Consider the following 22,417-nt stretch of genomic DNA (forward strand, 5'->3'; position numbering starts at 1 on the left):
TCTCTGATGGCTTTTGTCCTGAGACCTGAGACCTTTTAGTCTGATGGTGTTTTTCCTGAGACCTGAGACTTTTTAGTCTGATGCCTTTAATCAGAGGTGTGATGTTTTTTTGTTTTGTTTTTTCAGATAAACATGATGCATTTTAGTCTGTGGTCTGAAGTCTGAGGTTGTTTGAGCTGATGTTTGATGATGTTTTTCTGAGACCTTAGGATGTCCTAAAATGTAAACCATACTTTTGGCATTTCATATATTTTAAAAATAGGGTTATTTGGGACCTGAGAATGTTAATGTGCCTGTTTATTAAGCACTTTGGGCCAACTTCTGTTGTTTAAATGTTCCATAGAATATAAATAAAATAGACATGACAGTCAACACCAAAAGTTCAGATGTTTTTCATAGTGCTGTTAAAAATCTATTTTTAATTTCATATAAAAATGATTGTTTAACACAATTAATGTTAAGCATGGGTAACATACTGAACTTAGAGGATATAAGTCCATTTTAATTCATGTATGTAAACTACATTTTATAACCACATTTGAAAAATGCTTCATTTGTTATCTCTGCTGAATAATACATTTATTTATGAAGGTATTTGGATTTCTTATGAACCCTGAGTGTTTTATTTGGTATATTAAAAAAAAATATTGAAAACACTTGTCATGTAGGCCTGATGCTTGGTGCATCTTTCCTTATTTTATGTTTTCTTGACCATACAACACATACAGACACATACAGATAACCAAGTAAAGAATGATCAAAGTCATTTTCATGGTTAGCATCAGCATTTTGGAGAAGCAACAACTTTTGAAACATTGTTCAAAACTGAAGGTCATGCATTATTTCACAAGCCTTGTGAATTTCAAAACACATCAGTTTTTGTTAAAACCTCACCAACCTTGCTAAAACAAATATTTCCTGGTTCTGTTCAAACCGTTCTACAGCTCTTCTTCCATTTGACCTTTAGGTCAAAATCCCCAAACTATTTCATGTAGGAAAAGACAAGCACCAAACTATACTTACATTTCCAGATCTAAAGGAAAATAAAGAAAGAAAAATAAAATGAAACACATACATACACATTTATGAAAGCATCAAATTTAAAAATATTTGAAGGTCTTTTTTTCTTCTAGAACATGTTTTGTGTACATTTTGGTCATGTAAGGATATGTAATCAACTTTTGTGTAAACAGGTTATATTTAAAGTATTTACTGTTCTCAAAAGTCAAACTAGGTTGAAAAAAAAGAAGTGCACATCTAAGCCTGTGACTGGCAGATAAAGACATTATCATGGTATCATCAATTAGCCAACAACCTTACTCATATTCTGAAGAAGGAAAATCTTTCAAAACTGAAGTTCAAATATTATTTCACAAGATGTATGGTTTACTGCCTAACTCAGTATGCTCAATTGTGTCTACCATGTGCAATATTTTTGAATTCCTGATCAGTATTTAACTTTAATTTGTCCTTCATCTTTAAAACCCTGCTAAAATGAAAAAATACTTGTACAGCTTAAAAAAAACATTAGAAAACCAGTTAAATTAAATTACATTAGTTAGAAAACTGTCTCATACTGCAGTAAATTTACTGACATTTCTCTCGTAAGAACTTAAGGTACAAAGTATTGATGGAGTTTATTTTTTAAATAAAAGTAAAACTTAAAAAAAAGACTGAAAATAACACTGATGAACAAGTATCTGTCAAGTGTTGCTGTGGGAGCTGATTATTGTGGACCCAAATCTGAAAGACCGGAGCATTCCCATTCCCAACATGTAACATACTGACGATTTCTCATGGCCCGTCTTTATGAGATGCCCGGATTCTTGATTGAATTGAATAGATGGCTTTCTATGCGTTTCACTTTCTATTCTCTTCGCTGCTTTCTATTGCAGCCCTAACCATAACCTTAACCATAACCCTAACTTTAACCTTGTTAGGTTGATTTTTATGTCACATGGAAAACACATTTATAGCTTCATTCCAACCCGCTCCCATGCCTCGGAACATGTAACATACTGAAGATTTGTCACATACCCACATAGCAAAACTGGTATGGCCCAGATCTGGCCCACACAACGTGCTTACACATGGCCCACATAGCGCAAAGAATGACGTCCCTTTGGTGGCCCAGCACAAGGCCAGTTGCAGAGACACTGGTGGTCCTGTGCTGGCCCATCTGTGGATTACCTCTGGCACACCCAATCTGGGTCACCAATGGGACATCATTTCTTGAGGTATGTGGACAATGTGTAAGTTGTGTGCAGCCACGGGCCAGTTGCAGACAGAAGTCAGTCAGAAGTGCCGGCTTGACACCAGATCCGGCCCAGACCTGTCTGCTATGTGGGACATTAATGAATCAATGGTACGGAAGTGGAGGAAGCAAGAAGAATGAGTTGAGTAAAGTTTGACTTATCTGTCTGTTTTGTTTTGCTTAGTGCGCCTTATGTATGAAAACAGACCCATCACATCGACAGCGCGCCTTATAATTCAGTGCACCTTGTGGTCCGAAAAATATGGTATTATTATGATCTTCTTCTCGGGAGTGACGATGAGGTCCTGCAGTCTCCCCTGTGGATCTTCTCCTTCACTCCATTCACGTCTGACCTCGTGTTGTATCTGCTCCTCTTCCTGGAATAAGACAGACAAAGGAAAAACACCTCCCTCTCTAACCTTGCTTTATTAATATTATTGAGCAATTCTTTGCCTGTTATTTTCTAATTATTATCTAAGGCGGGACATTCTGTTCAGACGCCCTTGGCCCAGAAAAATATCACCCTTACTGCACTTTTTCTGCACCTCAACATGTCAGTCTCAATAATTCAATCATAGCGCTGGACTGATGCTTTTGACCAGGGGACCCCAATCCCAGTCCATGAGGGCCGGTGTCCCTGCAGGTTTTAGATCTCACACTGGGTCAACACACCTGAATCACATGTATAGTTCATTACCAGGCCTCTGGAGAACGTCAAGACATATTGAGAAGGTAATTTATCCATTTAAATCAGCTGTGATGGATCAAGGAGACATCTAAAACCTGCAGGGACACCGGCCCTCGTGGACTGAGATTGGGGTCCCCTGCTTTTGACCCTTATTGCACCGAGTGCCAACTCTTTATGAGCACAACAGCAATATGTATATAAAATCAAACAAAAACAGCTTTAGTTAATCATTTTTATTCCTAACAGAACCAAATTCTTCTTAACCTTGGGAAACTAGAAAAGTAAATAGAATAAAATCAAAAAGTATACACATGGCAGCATAACATTTGAAAATATTTAATGTTTGTTTTTTTATGGGTGTTTTTGTGAGTTTTTTTTAGAACATGCTGATTGTTTTGTATTGTTCTGAGTCAATTTAAGATATGTGATTTCATTGAAAAGAGTTGTATTTAAGATATTTTTACAAGAAGAGCATATTTAAATCTGTGACTGGCAGATCCATTAAAGAGTTTTGTTTGAAACCATGCTATAATTAAAAATTTTAGAACTCAAGAAAAAGAGTCTGAAAATAGTCCAGTGAAGAAGTAATAAAAAGAAGAACTAATTTTTCAGCATCACTCTGAGAACGAATGTTTCTTATTTCAGAAATATTGTGCAAATGCAAGAAAGCAGTCCCAAATACTTGTTTAATATGACCATTAAGGGACATACAGTATCGTGGTCGAAAATGACAAGGTACCTTACTGTGTGATTCGAGCCCAAGGTAATGCCACCCAGGATAAGCACCTTGTTCCGATTTTTAGGGCAGAGTACAATAACCTCTTTTATCTGAATTTAGAAATAAGAAATTCGAGGTCATCCAGGTCTTTTGGTCTTTAAGACATTCCTGCAGTTAAACTAATTAGTGTGTGTTGTCTGGCTTCATGAATAGATAAACCTGGGTAGCATCAGCAAGGCAATGAAAATGTATCCTGTGCCTCAAATAATAATGCTTAACTGAAGCATGTATAATGTTAACAGAATTGCTCCTTATACAGAACCCTATGGAACTCCACAATTAACTTTAGTGTGTGAAGTGCAATGTAATGACATCTTTCTCATAAGAACTTAAGTATTGATGGAGTCATTTTTAAATAAAATTAAAACTCTAAAAATACAGAAAATAACAGTGATGACAAAAGTATCTGTCAAATGCTGCTGCATGAGCTGATTATTGTGACCCAAATGTGCAGCGCAGGAGGTAGGGGTGGACTTTGACCCACTGGCTAAGTCAGTGCAGGAACCATTAGCTCGGGATGAATTGGCTCATGCAGAACTCACACTCTGCTCATCTGGAAGCTCTGTAGATTCTCTGGTTTGTTCCCTGCAAGTTTGGAAGAAGTGTCAGGAAATTCAGCAAAGATTTGGGCTGTTTAGCAGGACACACGGTCTCTTCTGATGGCTGGGGCAGGACAGAGGGGCAGAAAAATGACTCTGAAGGCTGAGGTTAACAACACTCCTCACCCTTGGAGCAGGGAGAGGTGAAGGGTGCTCAGTCTCTAGGGAGGCCAGCTCGGAAATACAATATGTAGTCTTTGAATCAAGAAAAAAGAATCAGAGACCTGGAGCTACACAGCACATAGAGTGTAGGATGTATGAGGCTGCCTGTCTTGCTATCAGGTTTAACACTTCCTCGTTTGGGAAGCTGGAAGTGGTGGCAGCGATGAGCAAACAGGAGTGTTCCAGGGGTGAAGCAGTAATGAAAGTAATTAAATCTAACAAGAACTGAAGAAATTTAAAAAATGCAAAAAATTATGAGCATATAAAATAAACTTTGAGAAACTATACATAAATTAACAGAATAACCAAATAATCTGGAAACTAAGTATTGGCTAACCAAGTAATACATAACTGCAGGAATACAATATAATGAAAAAAATACAAACAGGCTACAGGAAAGACAATAATAAATAAGAAAGAAGCTGACAACCCCACTCACCAAAGAGACAAGGAACAAAACCTAAACATCCGCAGCCTGCTTGCGGAAGCAGGAGCCTGAGCAGAGAAGCCCCTACCTTGCCGGCTGCCTCATCTAGATTTTCCAAGGGAAGACTAAGGCATCATGACTTTAACATGATTGTTTTATTTCTGTCTCCTAAAAGACATATTCAGTCCTAATTAAATACATCAAATATTTTGTGGTTGTACTCTAGGGAACCTCTTTATGAATGACTCAATATGTAAAATTAAGTGGGCAGCCAAAAGGAGAAGAAGAGGTCAGTGTGGGACAATTATTTTGGTGAAGAAAGAAAGAGATGTGGCATGAATCACATGATACATGTACCAGTTTTTCCAATGTTAGTTCCTGGTTTTGAAGCATCAAAAAATATATATATATTAGCATTCATTGTAGAGCTGTTCAGCACTTCTCACTGAAAGGCTGAAGCTACTGGTTGGTGCTGAAATAAAAAAAAAAATATATATATATATATATATATACATAGAAAAGGTCTGCTACAAAATCTATTCTGTCCCTTCTTTAATCAATGATGTCTTCTGTTTTTCAGAGATAGACATAAAAATCACTATGTAGCTACTGGTTGTGTCTGCACTTTTTGCAATGATGGCTCTGATCACTGCTGCTGGTGAATGTTGTAGTATAATGTACATTATGTGTATATGTGTATAATTATTGATACAAACAATAGTATAATACAATAAATGGAAATTTAACAAAAATTCAAGATCCAATGTTTTAATGTAATTTTAATTTTGTAATTTTTATTCCAGAAAAAGGAGGCAAATGTGTGTCAGCGGATAATCCACCTGGTTTGTCAACATTTTAAAGATTTACACCAAAATTAATCACATTTCTGTTATGCTGAGCAGAAGAGTAATTCTTTGTAATTTCAAAAAAGAAATGTAAATTTTAAAATATTTAATCAAATGTATACACTTTAAAATTCAAAGGGTGTCTACAGAATAAAAAGAAAGAAATCTTGTTGAAAAGAGATGGTACTGGTACAAGTATCGGGGTTGGACTAGGGTATGACAACTGATACTTCCTCTATTTTCCCTATCGCTTGGATTGGGCTCATGCTCAGGTAAAAACAGTGATTTGGATTTTCCATGTATCCTGTCTTTGTTTACTTTAACAGTTTACAAAGTCTTGCGTGGTTGTATGTTCAATATTTTGTTTACATTGGAAATTCTTCTGTCTGTTGTTTTCCATTATAGAGATACTGTCAGTCCATGCATGCAAACCTGGCATCTGTACCTAGCCTTCGAGAGTACCGGGTGATTCAAAGGGTCATATATCGTGCTACTCACAGTTACCCACTTACATGGCTTGGAGGCTCTGACGCTCAAAAGGTATATTACTGATCATTGTACGAGGGCTTAAGGCCACTGAACACATTGAAGGCGTTGTGTAAAAACAACATGAAATTCATAATTTTACGGATCCGAACTTCACGTATAGCCAGTATGGACACCGGACACATTGCGTTTTTGCAGAAAATTTGTCCTCAAAAAAAGGACAATAAAAAAAAAATGAAAAGTTTACATAATGCAATGATGAGCTGGTTCTGATCTTCCTCAATGAGCGAAGCAAGAATGGAGATCCCGGTTCATCCAATTGTCACGAGAAGACAGCAGCAGGAAGATTATTATGGTTTGAATTAGGAGTTGAAGCTGTATCACAGTTGCTTTGGTACATACAGTGCCTTGAAAACGTATTCATTCCTCTTGAACTTTAGACATTTTGTCACCTTAAAAGCACAAACTTAAATGTTTTTTATTGAGATTTTCTGTGATAGACCAACACAAAGTAGCACATAATTGTGAAGTGGTATAGATGTCATTATAATTTCAGTACAGGTGCGTGATTTGAGCTATGAGTCCGCTTGTTGCCAATACAGTGAGTTGATTGGTCAGGTCTATATATTCGCATCCAAAACATTATAAAAATAAAAAACTTTGTTTGAAAAAATAAATGCTTCAAATTCATTCAGTGAAATTACGATTGGTGTGAACGGCTGCATTGAGAGAAGGTCAGTGCAAAAAATATTTAAAAGCACAAAATATTTGCACTGATTTTATGCATTCAGAGTGAAGGGGCCATACAAAGATAAATCTATCTATCGAGCATTACACTTTGATAATATTGTCTTTATGTACTTAGTTTTTAATGTATTTGTGCCTATTTTGTTCTGTTTTATAGGAGCATCATTGGTTTTGGATGGATGGAACTCCGTTCAGATTTACATACTGGTGTTGTGGAGAGCCTAACAATGCTCGCCACAACGAGCACTGCCTACACATGAACAATACAGGTAAATATTGAAAGAAAGTGTAACGAGCACTGAATTTTGAGGGGAGGGGGGGCAGTGACAATATCCACACCTTCCCAAATAATGATTATTTGTTTAGAATGAAAAACAGTACAGAATGACAGGAAAATACCGACACTATATTATTATAATTTTTTAACAAAAAACACGTGTTTATTTAGTGTTGTGAATCTCAGGACCTAAATGTAGGACTTTCTGAATGAAGACAGTGTGTTTATTTACAATGAAACAAACAAGAAACAGCACCAACAATTCACGCTGTGTGTGAGTCCTCCATGCACCCATTCCCAATCCCAGTGCAGTGATTCTCCTCCGTGGTCCGTGGTAAGTGTTTGTCCTCCTTGGTGCCTATGTACATCAGTCTTCTGCTCCCTCCACACATTTCTGCAATCCTTCTGGAAACAAGATACACAACAGTGAATACTTCCCATCCATTAGCCAATAAAAACACTTTCACCATTTAAACACAAGAATTAACTGAGTATACAGGAACACGAGCAGGAGAACTAACTGTGTCCCTAGTCTAACAATTCCACTGCCGCTCCGCTATTCTCTTAAGCAGTATTTCCTTCCTCCACATAGTCTAATAGACTTTATCATATTCACTACTCCCAAAAATAACACAAGCCCTTGGTCACCAGACCCAGGCCCATGACAGTGAAGGTGCACACTTCATATTGTTGTTACATCCAACTAAATATTTTCCTTAGTATACATTTTTCATAGTTTCAGTTAATCTTGTTTTTTGGTGCTTACAGGATACAGGTGCATGAATGATATATACTGTCACTACCGATACCCATTTGTCTGCGCCTGGAAAAGAAGATGATTCCTGGTCTACCATGAAATGTAGAAGCAAATAATCTCATACAACCCCCTGAATTGTTTCCCATTTTACATTTATAATTCTTTTCTTTTGCTGTAATGCTATATAATGAATAAAGCAAGTTGGACTATTTCTTTTAATAGCAATGGCTATTAATAGCAAACTGAAGGTGTAATGGAGAGAATGCTCTTAGCAAAAGTTAATTTCCCATAGTTTACTTTTCTTATTATCTTAAACCCTTCAACATTAAATCTGATTGGTCTCTGAGTCTGTGTCACATTTTCATTGGTCTAGACCCAAGCATCAAATATATCCACCTTTAACGCTTTAATTTTTCAAATACCTAAATAAAAAATAAGTCTGACATTCTGTTATCTGATTGAGTTCAAATCATTTACTAAAGAATCATAAACAACATCCAAGATAAAGTATTAATATTAAGTTCATCTAATGATCATTTCCAGAATTCATCTTAGCTAGTGTTTGATAGGTGAGTGTACAAAGGAGATCGTAAAAGGAAAAGGACTCAAAATACCTTTTCAAAACGACACATTTTATTATGGTCTTCATCGATGGGAATTAATTTTTGTCCGATTTGCTTTACTATTCTTATTCTTATTCTAATTAAATACATCAAGTATTATGTAGTTATACTCTGTGAAGACTCTTTGTCAACTAGTCATTGTAAAATAAAGTGAGCAGCTGAAAGGAGAAGAAGTATGAGGCAATTATTCTGGTGAAGAAATAAAGAGATGCAATGAAAGTCTGGCCAGCATGAATCACATGATACACGTGTCAGTTTTTTCAATGTTAGTTCCTAGTTTTGAAGCGTAAAAGAAACAGTATATAAGCACTGATCTTACAGCTGTTCAGCATCTTCTCACTGGAAGGCTAAAGCTACGTGTTGGTGCTGAAAAGAAGTCTATTCTTCAAATATTCTGCATATTCTCCAGAAGGTCTGCTACAAAATATCTTCTATCCTATTTTTTTTGAATGAATGATGTCTTGATGCCTTCTGTTTTTTCACAGTGATATTAAACATCACCATGAAGCTGCTGATTGTGTTTGCACTTCTTTGTGTAATGATCCCTCTCATCATTACTGCTGGTGAGTATAATGTACATAATGTGTGTATATAGTCATCAAAATGACAGTACAATATAATAAATGGAAATTTAACAATCAAAGTCAAGATATGATGTTTTAATATAAGTTACACTTTTCAAGAAGAAGGGGGTGAGAGTGGGGAAGAGGATAAGACATCAGGTTGGTCAACGTTTTAAAAATTGACACAAAAATTAACCACAGTTCTGTGATGCTGAATGGAAGAGGAACACGTCAATGGCCTCCTTAAATGTAGCTAAGTTTGAAGTACAAATGTTGTGTCATTTCAAAATTATAAATTATATCTTTGCAAATTATATCTAAAATTATATATTTCATATGGTAAAATATTCAATTAAACATATACATTTTAAAATTAAAATTTTGTCCATAGAATTAAAAAAAAAAGAAAACCATTCATATACAAGAAAACTACAAAATGTTTTAAAAGATACAGAAAAGTAATAAATTTTTACTAAAGTGTAACTTGCCTCTCTTCAGAAGAAGAAAAACGTCAGTTTAGTGGTACCAACAACATGGGCGGAGGTCAGAGTGGTGGTACCTGGACCTGGGGCAAACGTCAGTTTAGTGGTACCAACAACATGGGCGGAGGTCAGAGTGGTGGTGCCTGGACCTGGGGCAAACGTCAGTTTAGTGGTACCAACAACATGGGCGGAGGTCAGAGTGGTGGTGCCTGGGCCTGGGGGAAACGTCAGTTTAGTGGTACCAACAACATGGGCGGAGGTCAGAGTGGTGGTGCCTGGACCTGGGGCAGGTAGGGTTTTCTGAAGACGACATGGGTAAAAACTGTGATTTTGATTTACCAAATTCTTTCTTTCTTTTAATATTTTATAACAACTGTTATATTACTGTTGTTTGTTTGATATGAAAAATGGTATATGCACTGTATTCTTCTTTTTAATGTAGATTGCATATTTATATAGTGCTCTTAAAGTATACAGGTTATTTTGTTGTTACACCCAACTAAATATTTCCCTCAGCATACATTTCTCATGGTTTCAGTTAATGGGGTTTTTTTTGTGTCTGTGTACAGGAATCAGGTGTATGAATGATATATGCCGCACTATTGACACCACTTTTATCTGGGTCTGAAAAAGAAGATGATTCCTGGTCTTTCATGGAAAGCATGGTTCATCGCACCAAGAAGCAAATAATTTCATCCAACTCCCTGAACTATCTTTTCATCCTTTTACATTTTTAATTTCTTTCCTTTTGCATCATCATCATTAAACTCTTAAGCATTAAATCAAAATGGTCTCTGAGTCTTTGTCACATGTTACATTTTCATTGGTGTAGACAAACGCATCAAATTCATTTTTCATCTCCCTTCATTTTTAAATACCTAAATAGAAAACAACACATCTGACCTGCTAATATCTGACTGAGCTCAAAGCATTTACTGAAGGAGATCCTAAGCAATATCCAGAGTCAAGTATTAATATTAAGTTGGTCTGATGATAATTTCCAGAATTCATCTTAGTTACTGTTTGATATGTGAGTATACAAAAGAGATGGTAAAAGGAAAATGATAAAATACCTTTTAAAAAGGACCCATTTTACTTTAGTCTTCATTGATTCAAATACATTTTTGTCAGATTTCCTTGACTGATTTTTATTGCAAAGTACAATCATTCAATTATACTAAATAGAATGAAAAGAAAAACAGAAAGATATAGATTCTCTTGTCCTTCTTATTACTTTTCCCATAAAGAACTAAGAAGGATTTATTTTGATTGACTATACACAACTTAAAAACAATAAGATGCCATGGTTTGCTTTTTCTCCTGTTATTTTTAGTCCCTAGTGTTGGAATATATCTTTTTTAATCTTTAAGGCTATATACCTCATAATTGGTATCACACATTTGTTTCATCCTTTAGTGCACGCAGTGTATTGTATAGAAGTTTTGGTAGTCTGAACACTCTGATACTAACAGGCACAGACAAAAGCCCCTTCTCTGAGGAATTTGAGGGGGGTGGTCTGCCTGGACTGGTGATGGTGCCAGAACATACAAAACTTTAAGCCTGACACTGCTGGAGGAATCAGAGCTGTACATTAATAGGGTTAGAGAAGCTCTCTTTTCTTTGCCTTTCCCCCTCCAGATCTCTTCATACAGGCCTGACCAGAGGGCAAGAGGTGGTTGCCATGGTAATGGGAGTGTGTCAAAGTCTGTTAGATGGTGTGGAGGAGGAGGACAAAATGCAGACATTTGAGGAACAAAACTGTAATTTAGCAAAATGCAAGCCATTTATTTGTGGCTGGTAATTTAAAAAAAAAAAGCAGATAGACCCTAAGGCAGAACTAACTGTGAAGTCGGACCCCAACACACATACACAAGTCCACGGGTGTGGTGACAGCATGTTTATTTCATTAACAATGTTCACTGTGGTTTCAGCACAAATGCAGGGGACTCAGAAACTCCCGCTCCGCTGTCACGTCCGCTCACCGCCCTCCTCGACTTTCACTCCAACATAAAAAGAGCCAAAATCAATCAGTTGTCCCCAGCGACACCTGTTCATTCCGCCTCCGCGCCACCCCGGGAGCTCACTGCGCCACCATCTCTCTGCAGCCAGCCAGCGACCACACCCATGCCAGACTAACTATTGAATTCAATTTTCAATTCAATTCAATTTTATTTATCCAGTTGCGCCAAATCACAACAACAGTTGCCTCACAGCACTTTATATTGTAAGGTAGACCCTACAATAATACATACATGGAAAAACCCGACAATCATATGAACCCCTATGAGCAAGCACTTTGGCGACAGTGGGAAGGGAAAACTCCCTTTTAAGTAAAGGTTTAACTACAGCCAGCTTATTAGAGATAGGTTGATCATATTTAAGATTGAAGCATTAATTAATGGCAGGACTTCTTTGAGCAGTTTTGTGGGAATGGGGTCTAAAAGACATGTTGATGGTTTCGAGAAGTAATTACTGAAGTTAACTCAGAAAGATAAATTGTATAAAAAGACTATGAATTAATATCAGTGGTAATGAAAGTAGCTGTAGATAATGTTACATCTGTGAGATGACTTCAGGTAATTTTTTTCTCTAATGGTTAAAATTTTATTTGTAAAGAAATTCATGAAGTCATTACTAGTTAACGTTAAGGGGAACAGCCAGCCCGGCTACAGTGCTGAAGAGAAACCTGGGGTTGTTCTTATTTTCTTCAATCAGTGATGAATAGTAAGATATTCTGGCTTTGCGGAGGGCTTTCTTATAAAGCAACAAACTATTTCCCCAGGCTAAATGATGATCTTCTAAATTTGTGACTTGCGATTTCCTCTCCAGCTTACGAGTTATCTGCTTTAGGCTACGTGTTTGAGAATTATACCACTAAGTCAGGTACTTCTGATTTGAGGCCTTATTTTTCACAGGAGCTACAGTATCCAGAGTCGTACGTAGTGAGGAGGTAAAATTATTAACAAGATAATCGACCTCTGTTGAAGTAGTGTTCAGGTAGCTGCTCTGCTCTATGTTGGTACAGGGCATTGAAGATGATAACAGTGGGTGGATTATATTCTTAAACATAGTTACAGCACTTTTAGAAAAGCATCTAGTGCGATGAGGTCTACTCCCCACTGCTGTGTAATCCATTATTGTAAATGTAAATGTTATCAGGAAATGATCATACAGGAGAGGGTTTTCAGGAAACACTGTTAAATGCTCAGTTTCTATTCCATATGTTAAAACAAGTTCTAGAGTGTGATTAAAGTGGTTTTGAGAGAATTGAGTCTAATAACAGATTAAATGCCATGTTGAGGCTGTCATTTTTAGCCTCTACATGCACTAACAGAGACTTGGAAGAGAGAGACCTGAGAGTGACCGAGCCCCAGGCCGAGTCACTCTGGCACAGCTGGCTGCCGGCGGAGCTCACCGGCATGTCACTGCAACCCCCCCCCGGCTTCTGCTCCGCGGCTGCTGAGTGACCCCTCATCTGGGGCTCTCCTCAGCTCTTTCTGGGAGAGTGGCACGGTTGCCCCTCCGTTGGTCTTCCTTGGTCTCTTGTGCTCTGAGGGCCTCTGGATGTCTGGATCCTGGATCATCTCCATACCTGCTTCATGCCCTGGAGGACGGGGCAGTGGCCCCCCACACCCTCTACTAGATCATTACATGAAGGAACATTTTAAATACAAGCGTGCTCATGCTCACAGGTGTACACACGGGTGCTCACACACACAAACTACACCCTCTTTGGCTCCTACTGTCGTGGTCCTGGGTCGAACGACCCAGTGTTTTGAGTGTTATGTATCTTTTGTACTCATTTGTGCTTAGCTTAGTTCACCTAGTTAATTTCTAGATTGCAATTTAGTCTTGTTCCTTAGTTGTTTATGTCATCTCCCCCTGTACTCAGTCTCCCTAGTTTCTGCGTCTACGTTTCATGTCTATGCAGTTATGTTAACTTCATGTCATGTTTATATATATATATATATATATATGGCCAACAGTAATGTTTTAATGTTCATATATATATATATATATATAGATAGATAGATAGATAGATAGATAGATAGATAGATAGATAGATAGAAAGTTGAGAGCTCTGCCCACCCGGGGTAAGTCTTCTGACTTATCCCACTTAATTGAACGGTAGCCGCTAAAAGAGTAGTTACTGTCGCTGCCCTTTTTTTTTTTTTTTTTTTTTTATAGCGCACCGGAGCGGAGAACACGGACAGGAAGGCGAGGACGCCGCCGGGTTTCCCCCTTCTGCACCGCTTGCCTGGATTGTTAATTTTTAGTGACTTTTATACTGTGGCGGACGCCACTGGCTTTTTAATGTTGTGTTTTATTGATTTTTATTGTGTTGTTCCTGGCCAGGGTTGTTTTAATTCATTTTACATTTTTAACTGTTTAAATATAATAAATTATATTTTAGTCATACAGTTTTTAATTCGTTTGCATTCCCTTGGCTGCTCCACTGCTCTGTACGTTTTGAGGAAGGTTTCCCTCCTTTAGTAACACTGCAAAAATCACCTTCGCTCTGTTACAAATACATATAATATTGGCCATATTATATTTACATTACCACAGTTAGATGATTTTAGTCTCATGAACAACGTTAGCTAATTGTTATTTACTAACTAATCTTGAAATGACTGTTCAGTACAGAAATGAAGCCCAACAATCATGTTTTACAGTCCTGTGGTCTCAGCCTCAGATACTCAACTGATCAAAGTGATGTCATGACAAAAATGAATGACCAACAAAACATTTTTTCTCCTTCATTTCTGCTGTATGTAAAGTTTCTAGCGGTTAGTATCATGGTTGCTAGGCAACCTGAGCAGCACGACGAAGGCTAGACCGTCCCATTTTACAAGCCTCTCACTTCCGCACTTCACGTACTTATAGTACACACCGTATGTAGTACGCGTAGTGCGCGTACTTCAAGCGTGCAGACCCTGAATTGGGACACAGCCTCAGTGTTTCATGCAGTCTGTGTCGCATTGTCTGTGTTCCCACCTCCATGTTTTCACGGTCAGTCTTTGCAGTTATCACCATAGTCCCTGAGTCTTCTTAGCTTGTCACAGTACTAGTTTTCCCAGTTTAGTTATAGTCTAGTTTAGCCACGCTATCCCTGCTTTGTATGTACACTCTGTCTTCAGCCATAATAAAGGCTCGCTTTCTGTTAAGTTAACTCCCGTCTACTCACTTGTGTACGCACCTGGGTCCATCACACACACCACCACACGGCCTGTCTCCGCAGACCGTGACACCTACCTCAAAGCACACTGTGCACTGTCGATCTTATGTGCTGCACAATAATGTTTAATATTTAGTATTTACTAGTGATGTGCGGATCGATCCTAAAATATCGATTCCTCCGATACCAGTCATTTATGTTCTAGAATCGATTCTCACATTAAAATATCGATATTTTAGTAATTTAGGGTAAATTTGTAGTTTATCATTAACAGGAACACAGTGGAAAGAAACTATAACATTCTGATTGTCTACATTTGAAGGAACTACTTCCTCTTCCGCTTTTCATAGTCATGTGCGAAATACGGCTGTATAAATGTCTCGCAGCCCCTTGGCGTGCACACTTGCGCACTCAAAACAATGGCCGAACGCAAGCGAAGTCATGTGTGGACATATTTTACCTCCACAAACAGCCAAGACGCGGTTTGTGATGTATGTGACAAGACAGTGAGGTGTTGTGGCAACACCACTAACCTCGTAAAACACCTCAGAATTAATCATAACACAGAATATGATGAGGTCATGTCGAGGCGAACCGAAGAGGAGGAGAGGAGAGGGACAGGTGCTGCTAGGGCGAGACAGACGTCTCTTGCGGAGTCATTTAGTGCTGCAGGCAGGCACTATCCAGGTACAGAGGAGGAAAATGCTGGGTACATAGGCTAGATCACATTAAAATATACAGAGTACTTGCAGTAAAACAGGCATTGAAGTCTTTAAAACATAAAAATTCAGTTGAAGATTATTTCATACATAAGAGAAACATTTTAGAGATACTATTATTATCTATTAGCTTTATTATTATTTTCACTCAGTTTAATTTTTTTGACTGATAGTTATTTGCATATTTTAAAATGCAGGTATTGACAAACTTATTTATTCCTTTAATTATGTATTATACTGACAATTTCATCCACACTGCATTCTATGTAAAACAGCAAGTATATGTAAACTATCAATTCCTTTCCCCTTAGGCTATTTTAACAGACTGCATACATGACTCTAAAAAGGTTAAACATTCAGTGCAGTATACCCCATCTTTTGTTTTGCCCTTTGTATTTTATTTTCTTTGTAGATGATTCCCCAAGAGCAGCAACACTCACAAGATGCCTTGTAGAGATGATTGTGAAGGACCTCCAGCCTCTGTCCATAGTTGAGGACCAGGGTTTCCAGGGATTTGTGAGAGCTCTTGACTCAAAATATAAACTCCCAGGAAGAAAAACACTGACTGAGACTCATCTTGTAAATTTGTTTGATGAATGTAAAGGCAAAGTAAGAGCATCTTTGCAAAATGCTTCCAGTGTTGTTCTCACCACTGATATGTGGACCTCAGTGTCCACAGAGGCATATTTGACTGTAACATGCCATCTCATTGAAAACTGGCAAATGAGAGAATTTGTCCTGGAAACCCACTCTTTCCATGGGTAGCATACAGCAGATAATATCAGCTCAGCACTTAAGCAAATCACAGAAGAATGGGGCATAACTGAGAAGGTGGTTGCAGTTGTCACAGACAATGGTGCAAATATGGTTGCTGCAGTGCACAAAGCTGGATGGAGGCATTTTCCATGTTTTGCACACACACTGAATTTAGTTGTAAAGGACAGTGTAAAAGCTGCCCCAGAAGTGGTGCAGGTGCTGGAAAAATGCCATGCGATCGTGTCCTTTTTTCACCACAGCACAAAGGCTACAGAGAAGCTCAAGGATATTCAGCAACAGTTGAAAGTGGCAGAGCACAAGCTAATTCAGTCAGTAGATACCCGCTGGAACTCTGTCTTTTACATGTTGGAGCGGCTCTGTGAGCAAAATGAAGCCGTGACCACAGCCCTCTGCCTTTTAGGGAAGAATCAATTGTGCTTAAATGCGGGAGAATTATCCCTGATCAAGGAAACAGTTGTTGCACTACGGCCATTTGAAGAAGTAACACAGGAAGTTTCATCTGAAAAACATGTTTCAGTCTCCAAAGTTATTCCACTTGTGTCACTCATTCACAGGGCTGTAGCAGCCTGTGAACATCAGGGCAGCTCCCTTGCCACACAGCTGGCACAGCAATGCCAGCGCAGATTCAGGGGTATTGAGAGCATTCACTGTCTAGCTGCAAGTACATTTCTGGATGTTAGGTTTAAACACCTTGGTTTTCGAGACAAAGACAATGTTGAAGTATTAAAAAAAACGTCTCCACACTGAAATGCAAGAAGTCTATCAGACAGGACAGTCTGCTCTCACTCTAACTGTAAGCTCAACACCTACTGTTAGCTCTGCCTCAGGGCCTTCTACTTCAGGGTCTATCCCGAGTCCTCCACCCGCAGGTCCAGCTGCAACAAAAGGAGGGATATGGACAGATTTTGACATGCAGGTTGTGTCAAGCCAACATCACCGGTCAGCTTCCAGTGATGTACTCATTGAAATACGCCGGTACTCAGAGGAAAAACTGATTCCCCGAGATAAGGATCCATTGGTTTGGTGGCAAGAGCATGAACAAACCTTCCCATCCCTAAGCAGACTTGCAGTGAGATGCCTAGGAATCGTTGCATCTTCTGTACCTGCAGAGAGAATCTTTTCAAAAGCAGGAGAGGTTGTGAGCAAAAAACGGAGCAGACTTAAAGGGAAAACTGTGAATATGCTGTTGTTCCTAAACAAAAACCTGTGAATAAGGGAAAGTGTTACTGTCAAATGTTTTTGTTGACATGTCCAGACAAGATAAACGTTAAATGACATGTTAAATTATGTTGAATGTTTTTATTGACATGTCCAGACAAGATAAACGTTAAATGACATGTTAAATTATGTTGAATGTTTTTATTGACATGTCCAGACAAGATAAACGTTAAATGACATGTTAAATTGTGCTGAATGTTTTTATTGACATGTCCAGACAAGATAAACGTTAAATGACATGTTAAATTAGGTGTTCAAATAGCACACAACTTCAGGTTTTTTTATTTGTATATAATAATTCTGCATTATTAAACAGTAAAAAAAAAGTAGTCTGATGTTCTGTAATCAATTTGACGCTAAAATTTGAAATACAATGTACAAAAACTTAATGTTAAAAAATTTCGGTATCGGATCGGTATCGCCAATACCACCCTGGATTTTACTTGGTATCGGATCGGAAAGGAAATCACTGGTATCGCACATCACTAGTATTTACTGTTATATTCACATAGATCATTGTGATGATGTTGCTTATTATATTGCTCTATTTTTTTGCTTGTTATCTCTTTTTTCTTTCTCAACAGGTGATCCAGGTGATTCATATATGTAGTATTTGTCTGTTTGTTTTGTTGGTTTTTTTTTTTTGCCCTTTATCACCGTTCCTCTTCCCCGCTGTTTTTCTTTCCCTCTTTCTTTCTCCCTTTTCTTTCCCCCAGTCAAGTCTGTCCCGTATTTAGCAAGTGAAAATAAAATAAAATAAACAATAAAAGCAAATGTGAATCAAATAGACCAATATGGCAAGGCTGGGATGGTCCATTTGGTAAAGTAAATCCGTTGGGCATCTTTCTTTCCCTTTAGACAATAATTCTGATGGCAAAAGACCCAAACGGGACAGGCGAAGAAAAAAAAAGGAAGAGAGAGACCTAATGTTTAATAATCCACATTTCACTGTTTTACTCTTCGGTTCAGATGTGGATACTGTATTGTTCTTTCTTTGTGATTTTTCATGTTTAAGTTGTTTGTTGCTGGTTTTTAGTTTGTTTTTTGTCTGTTTGGGAGCTGACACAGTCTCTATGGAGATGGGGTTTTGGGGGGGTAACACGAGGAGACAAGGTGTAGAGAGGCATGTAAGAATGCAACTCTGCTTCCTGGTCTCAACTCTGGATAGTCACATTTTGGGGGGGTTTAATAAATTTGGCCAGATTTCCAGAAATGAGAGCTGCTCCATCCAAAGTGGGATGGATGCCATCTCTCCTAACAACACCAGGTTTCCTCCAGAAAGTTTCCCAGTTATCTATGAAGCCCACATCATTTTTTGGAAACCGTCAGACAGTCAGCAATTTAAGGAGAACATGCGGCTAAACATGTCACTCCTGGTCTGATTGGGGAGGGGACCAGAGAAAACTACAGAGTCCGACATTGTTTTGGCAAAGTTACACATTCAATATTGATTTTAGTGACCTCCGATTGACGTAATGGGGTGTCATTACTGCCAACTTGAATTATAATTTTACTGAATTTACGTTTATTCTTAGCCAGCAGTTTTAAACTTCCCTCAATGTCGCCTGCCCTGGAAAACAATTAACTATGGTTGCTGCTGTCTGTAGCTTCACATGTCTGAGAACAGAATCGGCAATTACCAGAGTTTGACCCCCGGCGGGTGTGTCGCCCATTGGAGGAAAACGGTTAGACACATGAAAAGGTTGGTGGTGTACCTGGGGCTTCTGTTTAAGACTATGCTTCCTCCTCACCGTCACCCAGCCGCCCTCTTTCCCCTGCTGCTCGGGGCTTGCCGGGGAACAGCTAGCGGGGCCTACGCTACCTTTGGCTGCACCGCCTATAGGGGCCTGGCTAGCTACGGGTGTATCAAGGGTGCGGAGCTGAGTCTCCAATCCAGTAACCCTGGCCTCCAGAGCTGCAAATAGGCTACATTTATTACAAGTATGATTACTGCTAAAGGAGGCCGAGGAGTAACTAAGCATCTGACATAATGTGCAGGAAAGTGCAGGAGGGACAGATGAAGAGGCCATGCTGCTACTGAGTTGGCTACAAGCTAAGCTAAGCTAGGGAAACAATAAAGACAGTGAGTGAATACTTTGGCTATAAATTAGGGAGTAAGTGCACAGAGAGTGTGCTTCAGATGAAGCACATGAAGATTATACTGTCAAGGCTCAGAGGCCCGTGGCGTGGAATGGACTCATGCGCAGAACCAAAGACCGGAAGCTCGAAGTGATTTGCGAAAACAAAAACTTTTATTTACAAGTATTCCTAACTTAAATATTCAAGACAAAAAACAAGATTAAGCTTTGTGCAAAAGTGTGGTGTCTGTGAGGTGCGGGGCTAGGGCGAGCATGGAACAGTCAGGTCACTAAACTGCTGAAGACTGGAGTGGGGCAGGTGGAAACTGTGGCAGACCAGGGCACTGAAACGTAGGAGAGGAACATCAGAACAGTCCAAGGAGTTGTGAGTGTTTCCCCATTTTACAAGCTGGGATGGCTTACGTGTTCGCAGGCGGGGATTAGCTGGAGGTGTAGGCGAGGCGAGGTCCAGGCGAGTGCTGAGTCCAATACAGGTGTGCAGGGAGGCAGGCAGGTGAGAATGGCAGTTTGTCTGAAAAGGATTAAGCAGCAGCTGACCGGAATCCAGAAGCGAGGCGATGGCAGGGTTTGGAATGACGAGTCCAGGCACCAACTAGGAGACAGGAAGAGAGAGGTAGGTAATGCACACTGAGAAATACACAGAAACATGAGGCTGTGAGCTAACTGAGGTTAGCAGATGATCTGGCGAAGACTCGTTGTGTGCGCTGCTCCTAAATACTGCCAGAATAATTGCCTGCAGCTGAGGAACGGGGAGGGGCAGGAAGGGCTCCACCCAGAGGAGGAGAGCTGATGCTGTGGAAAGTTACTCAGGCTCACCCAGACCATGACAGTACACCCCCCCCTCAAGGGTTGCCTCCAGGCAACCGATCCATCCCCGACCTCGACGAGCCCTGTAAAAGTCAGACAACAAAGAAGGATCCAAGATCAGGGACCGTGACACCCAGGAACGCTCCTCAGGGCCGTACTCCTCCCAATCCACCAGGTACTGCCGGCCCCGCCCCCGCCGGCGCACGTCCAGGACATGCCGGACCGTGAAAGCGGGATGACCATTGACGAGCCGGGCGGGAGGCGGGGGAACGGACGGAGGGCACAAGGGACTGACGCCCACCAGCTTGACCTGGGAAACATGAAAGGACGGGTGGATCCGTAATGACGGGGGCAACTTCAACTTGATCGCCGACGGACTGATGACCTGCTCCACCTCGAAGGGCCCGATGAAACGCGGGGATAGCTTGCGTGACTCCGTCCTGAGCGGAATGTCTTTATATGGCGGATAGCCACACCTTCTGCCCACGGGTGTAAGTGGCTCTCCGACGACGTTCCGCATACTGACGCTGGCGTGCCACCGAGCGACACAAGGCCCAGCGGGTCACTCTCCACGCCCGCTGGCAGCGCTGGAGATGGTGCTGGATGGAGGGCACATCGAGGTCCGTCTCCAACTCCGGGAAGAGAGGAGGCTGATAGCCAATGGAAGCCTCAAAAGGAGATAAACCTGTAGCAGAAGAGGTGAGAGCATTATGGGCATATTCTGCCCAGGGCAGATCAGAAGACCAGGAAGCTGGATTAGAGGCAGTAATGCAGCAGAGGGTGGCTTCCAGTTCCTGGTTGAGCCTCTCAGTTTGTCCATTCGTTTGCGGGTGATAACCGGAGCTCAGGCAATGTTTTGCTCCTCGAGCTGTACAAAACGTCTTCCACACCCGCGACGTGAACTGGGGGCCCCTGTCAGACACAATCTCAGTAGGTATTCCATGTAGTCTAAAAACATGGTCCGTTAAGACCCTGGCTGTCCCAGTGGCGGTGGGAAGTTTGTCCAATGCAATGAAGTGAGCCGCTTTGGAGAATCTGTCTATCACCGTGAGTATAGTGGTTTTACCTGATGAAACGGGGAGACCAGTGACGAAATCCAGGGAGATGTGAGACCAGGGGCGACGAGGAATCGAGAGGGGCTGTAAGTATCCAGCCGGGCGGCGTGGGTTTGATTTATTACGGGCGCAGATGGAGCATGCGGCCACATACTCCTTGACGTCTTTATCTATTGAGTCCCACCAGAAATACCTTCTAATGAGAGAGCTGGTCCTCCCGCCTCCTGGATGTCAAGCAAATTCTCCAGTGCGCGGCGGATGTCCTCCTCCACCTCCAAGGAGACGGCGCCGATTCTGACACCTGCCGATAAGACGGTGGGAGCGTCGGGTGGATCATTTGCCAGGTCAAACTGGCGGGACAGGGCATCCAGTTTGATGTTGCGGGATCCTGGTTGATAGGAAATAGAAAAGTCAAACCGATTGAAAAACAATGACCAGCGGGCTTGGCGTGAGTTAAGTCTTTTAGCAGTGCGGAGGTAAGTTAGGTTCTTGTGATCAGTTCAAACAATAAAGGGATGCTCAGCGCCCTCAAGAAAATGCTGCCACTCCTCCAGCGCCAGTTTGACCGCGAGCAACTCCCTATCCCCAACATCATAATTTCTCTCCGCTGGTGAGAGGCGGCGTGAAAAAAAAGCACAGGGTTGACGCTTTCGGCCGGGCCAGAGCACTGGGACAACACCGCCCCCACCCCAAGATCTGATGCATCCACCTCAACTACAAACTGTTTACTGAGATCAGGATGGATCAACACCGGCGCAGACGTGAATAGTTCTTTCAACTTAGAAAAGGCAGCATCAGCCTCCTGACTCCAGATGAAGGGAAGTTTAGAAGATGTAAGGCGGGTAAGGGAAGCGGCTTTTTGATTGTAATTTCTT

At 40.3% G+C, this 22,417-nt stretch overlaps 1 protein-coding gene and 1 pseudogene across 2 annotated transcripts; one reads left to right on the forward strand and one right to left on the reverse strand.

Annotated features, from left to right (window-relative positions):
* The first annotated feature begins 8,934 nt into the window (after nucleotides 1-8,934).
* LOC134617416 (heterogeneous nuclear ribonucleoprotein A1-like) lies at nucleotides 8,935-10,476 on the forward strand. 2 transcript variants are annotated; one of them, XM_063462659.1, is made up of 4 exons: nucleotides 8,935-9,055; nucleotides 9,129-9,206; nucleotides 9,705-9,978; nucleotides 10,258-10,476. In XM_063462659.1, exons 2-4 carry the CDS (start codon nucleotides 9,146-9,148, stop codon nucleotides 10,274-10,276), a joined length of 354 nt encoding a protein of 117 aa, XP_063318729.1. In that variant the 5' UTR covers nucleotides 8,935-9,055; nucleotides 9,129-9,145; the 3' UTR covers nucleotides 10,277-10,476. The 2 variants fall into 2 exon arrangements, with proteins under 2 accessions (XP_063318729.1, XP_063318737.1); XM_063462667.1 differs by having other exon boundaries at nucleotides 9,708-9,978.
* An 8,259-nt stretch (nucleotides 10,477-18,735) lies between these two features.
* Nucleotides 18,736-19,611, reverse strand: LOC134623816 (uncharacterized; annotated as a pseudogene).
* Nucleotides 19,612-22,417: the final 2,806 nt, after the last annotated feature.

Source organism: Pelmatolapia mariae, linkage group LG3_W, assembly GCF_036321145.2.
Source record: "Pelmatolapia mariae isolate MD_Pm_ZW linkage group LG3_W, Pm_UMD_F_2, whole genome shotgun sequence".
Classification (NCBI taxonomy): Eukaryota; Metazoa; Chordata; class Actinopteri; order Cichliformes; family Cichlidae; genus Pelmatolapia; species Pelmatolapia mariae.

Bases quoted from the DNA above. Each gene is read 5' to 3' on its own strand.
- LOC134617416 (XM_063462659.1), top strand. From the start codon at position 9,146: ATGAAGCTGCTGATTGTGTTTGCACTTCTTTGTGTAATGATCCCTCTC. The intron at 9,207-9,704 runs GTGAGTATAATG...GCCTCTCTTCAG, and splicing joins CCCTCTCATCATTACTGCTG to AAGAAGAAAAACGTCAGTTT.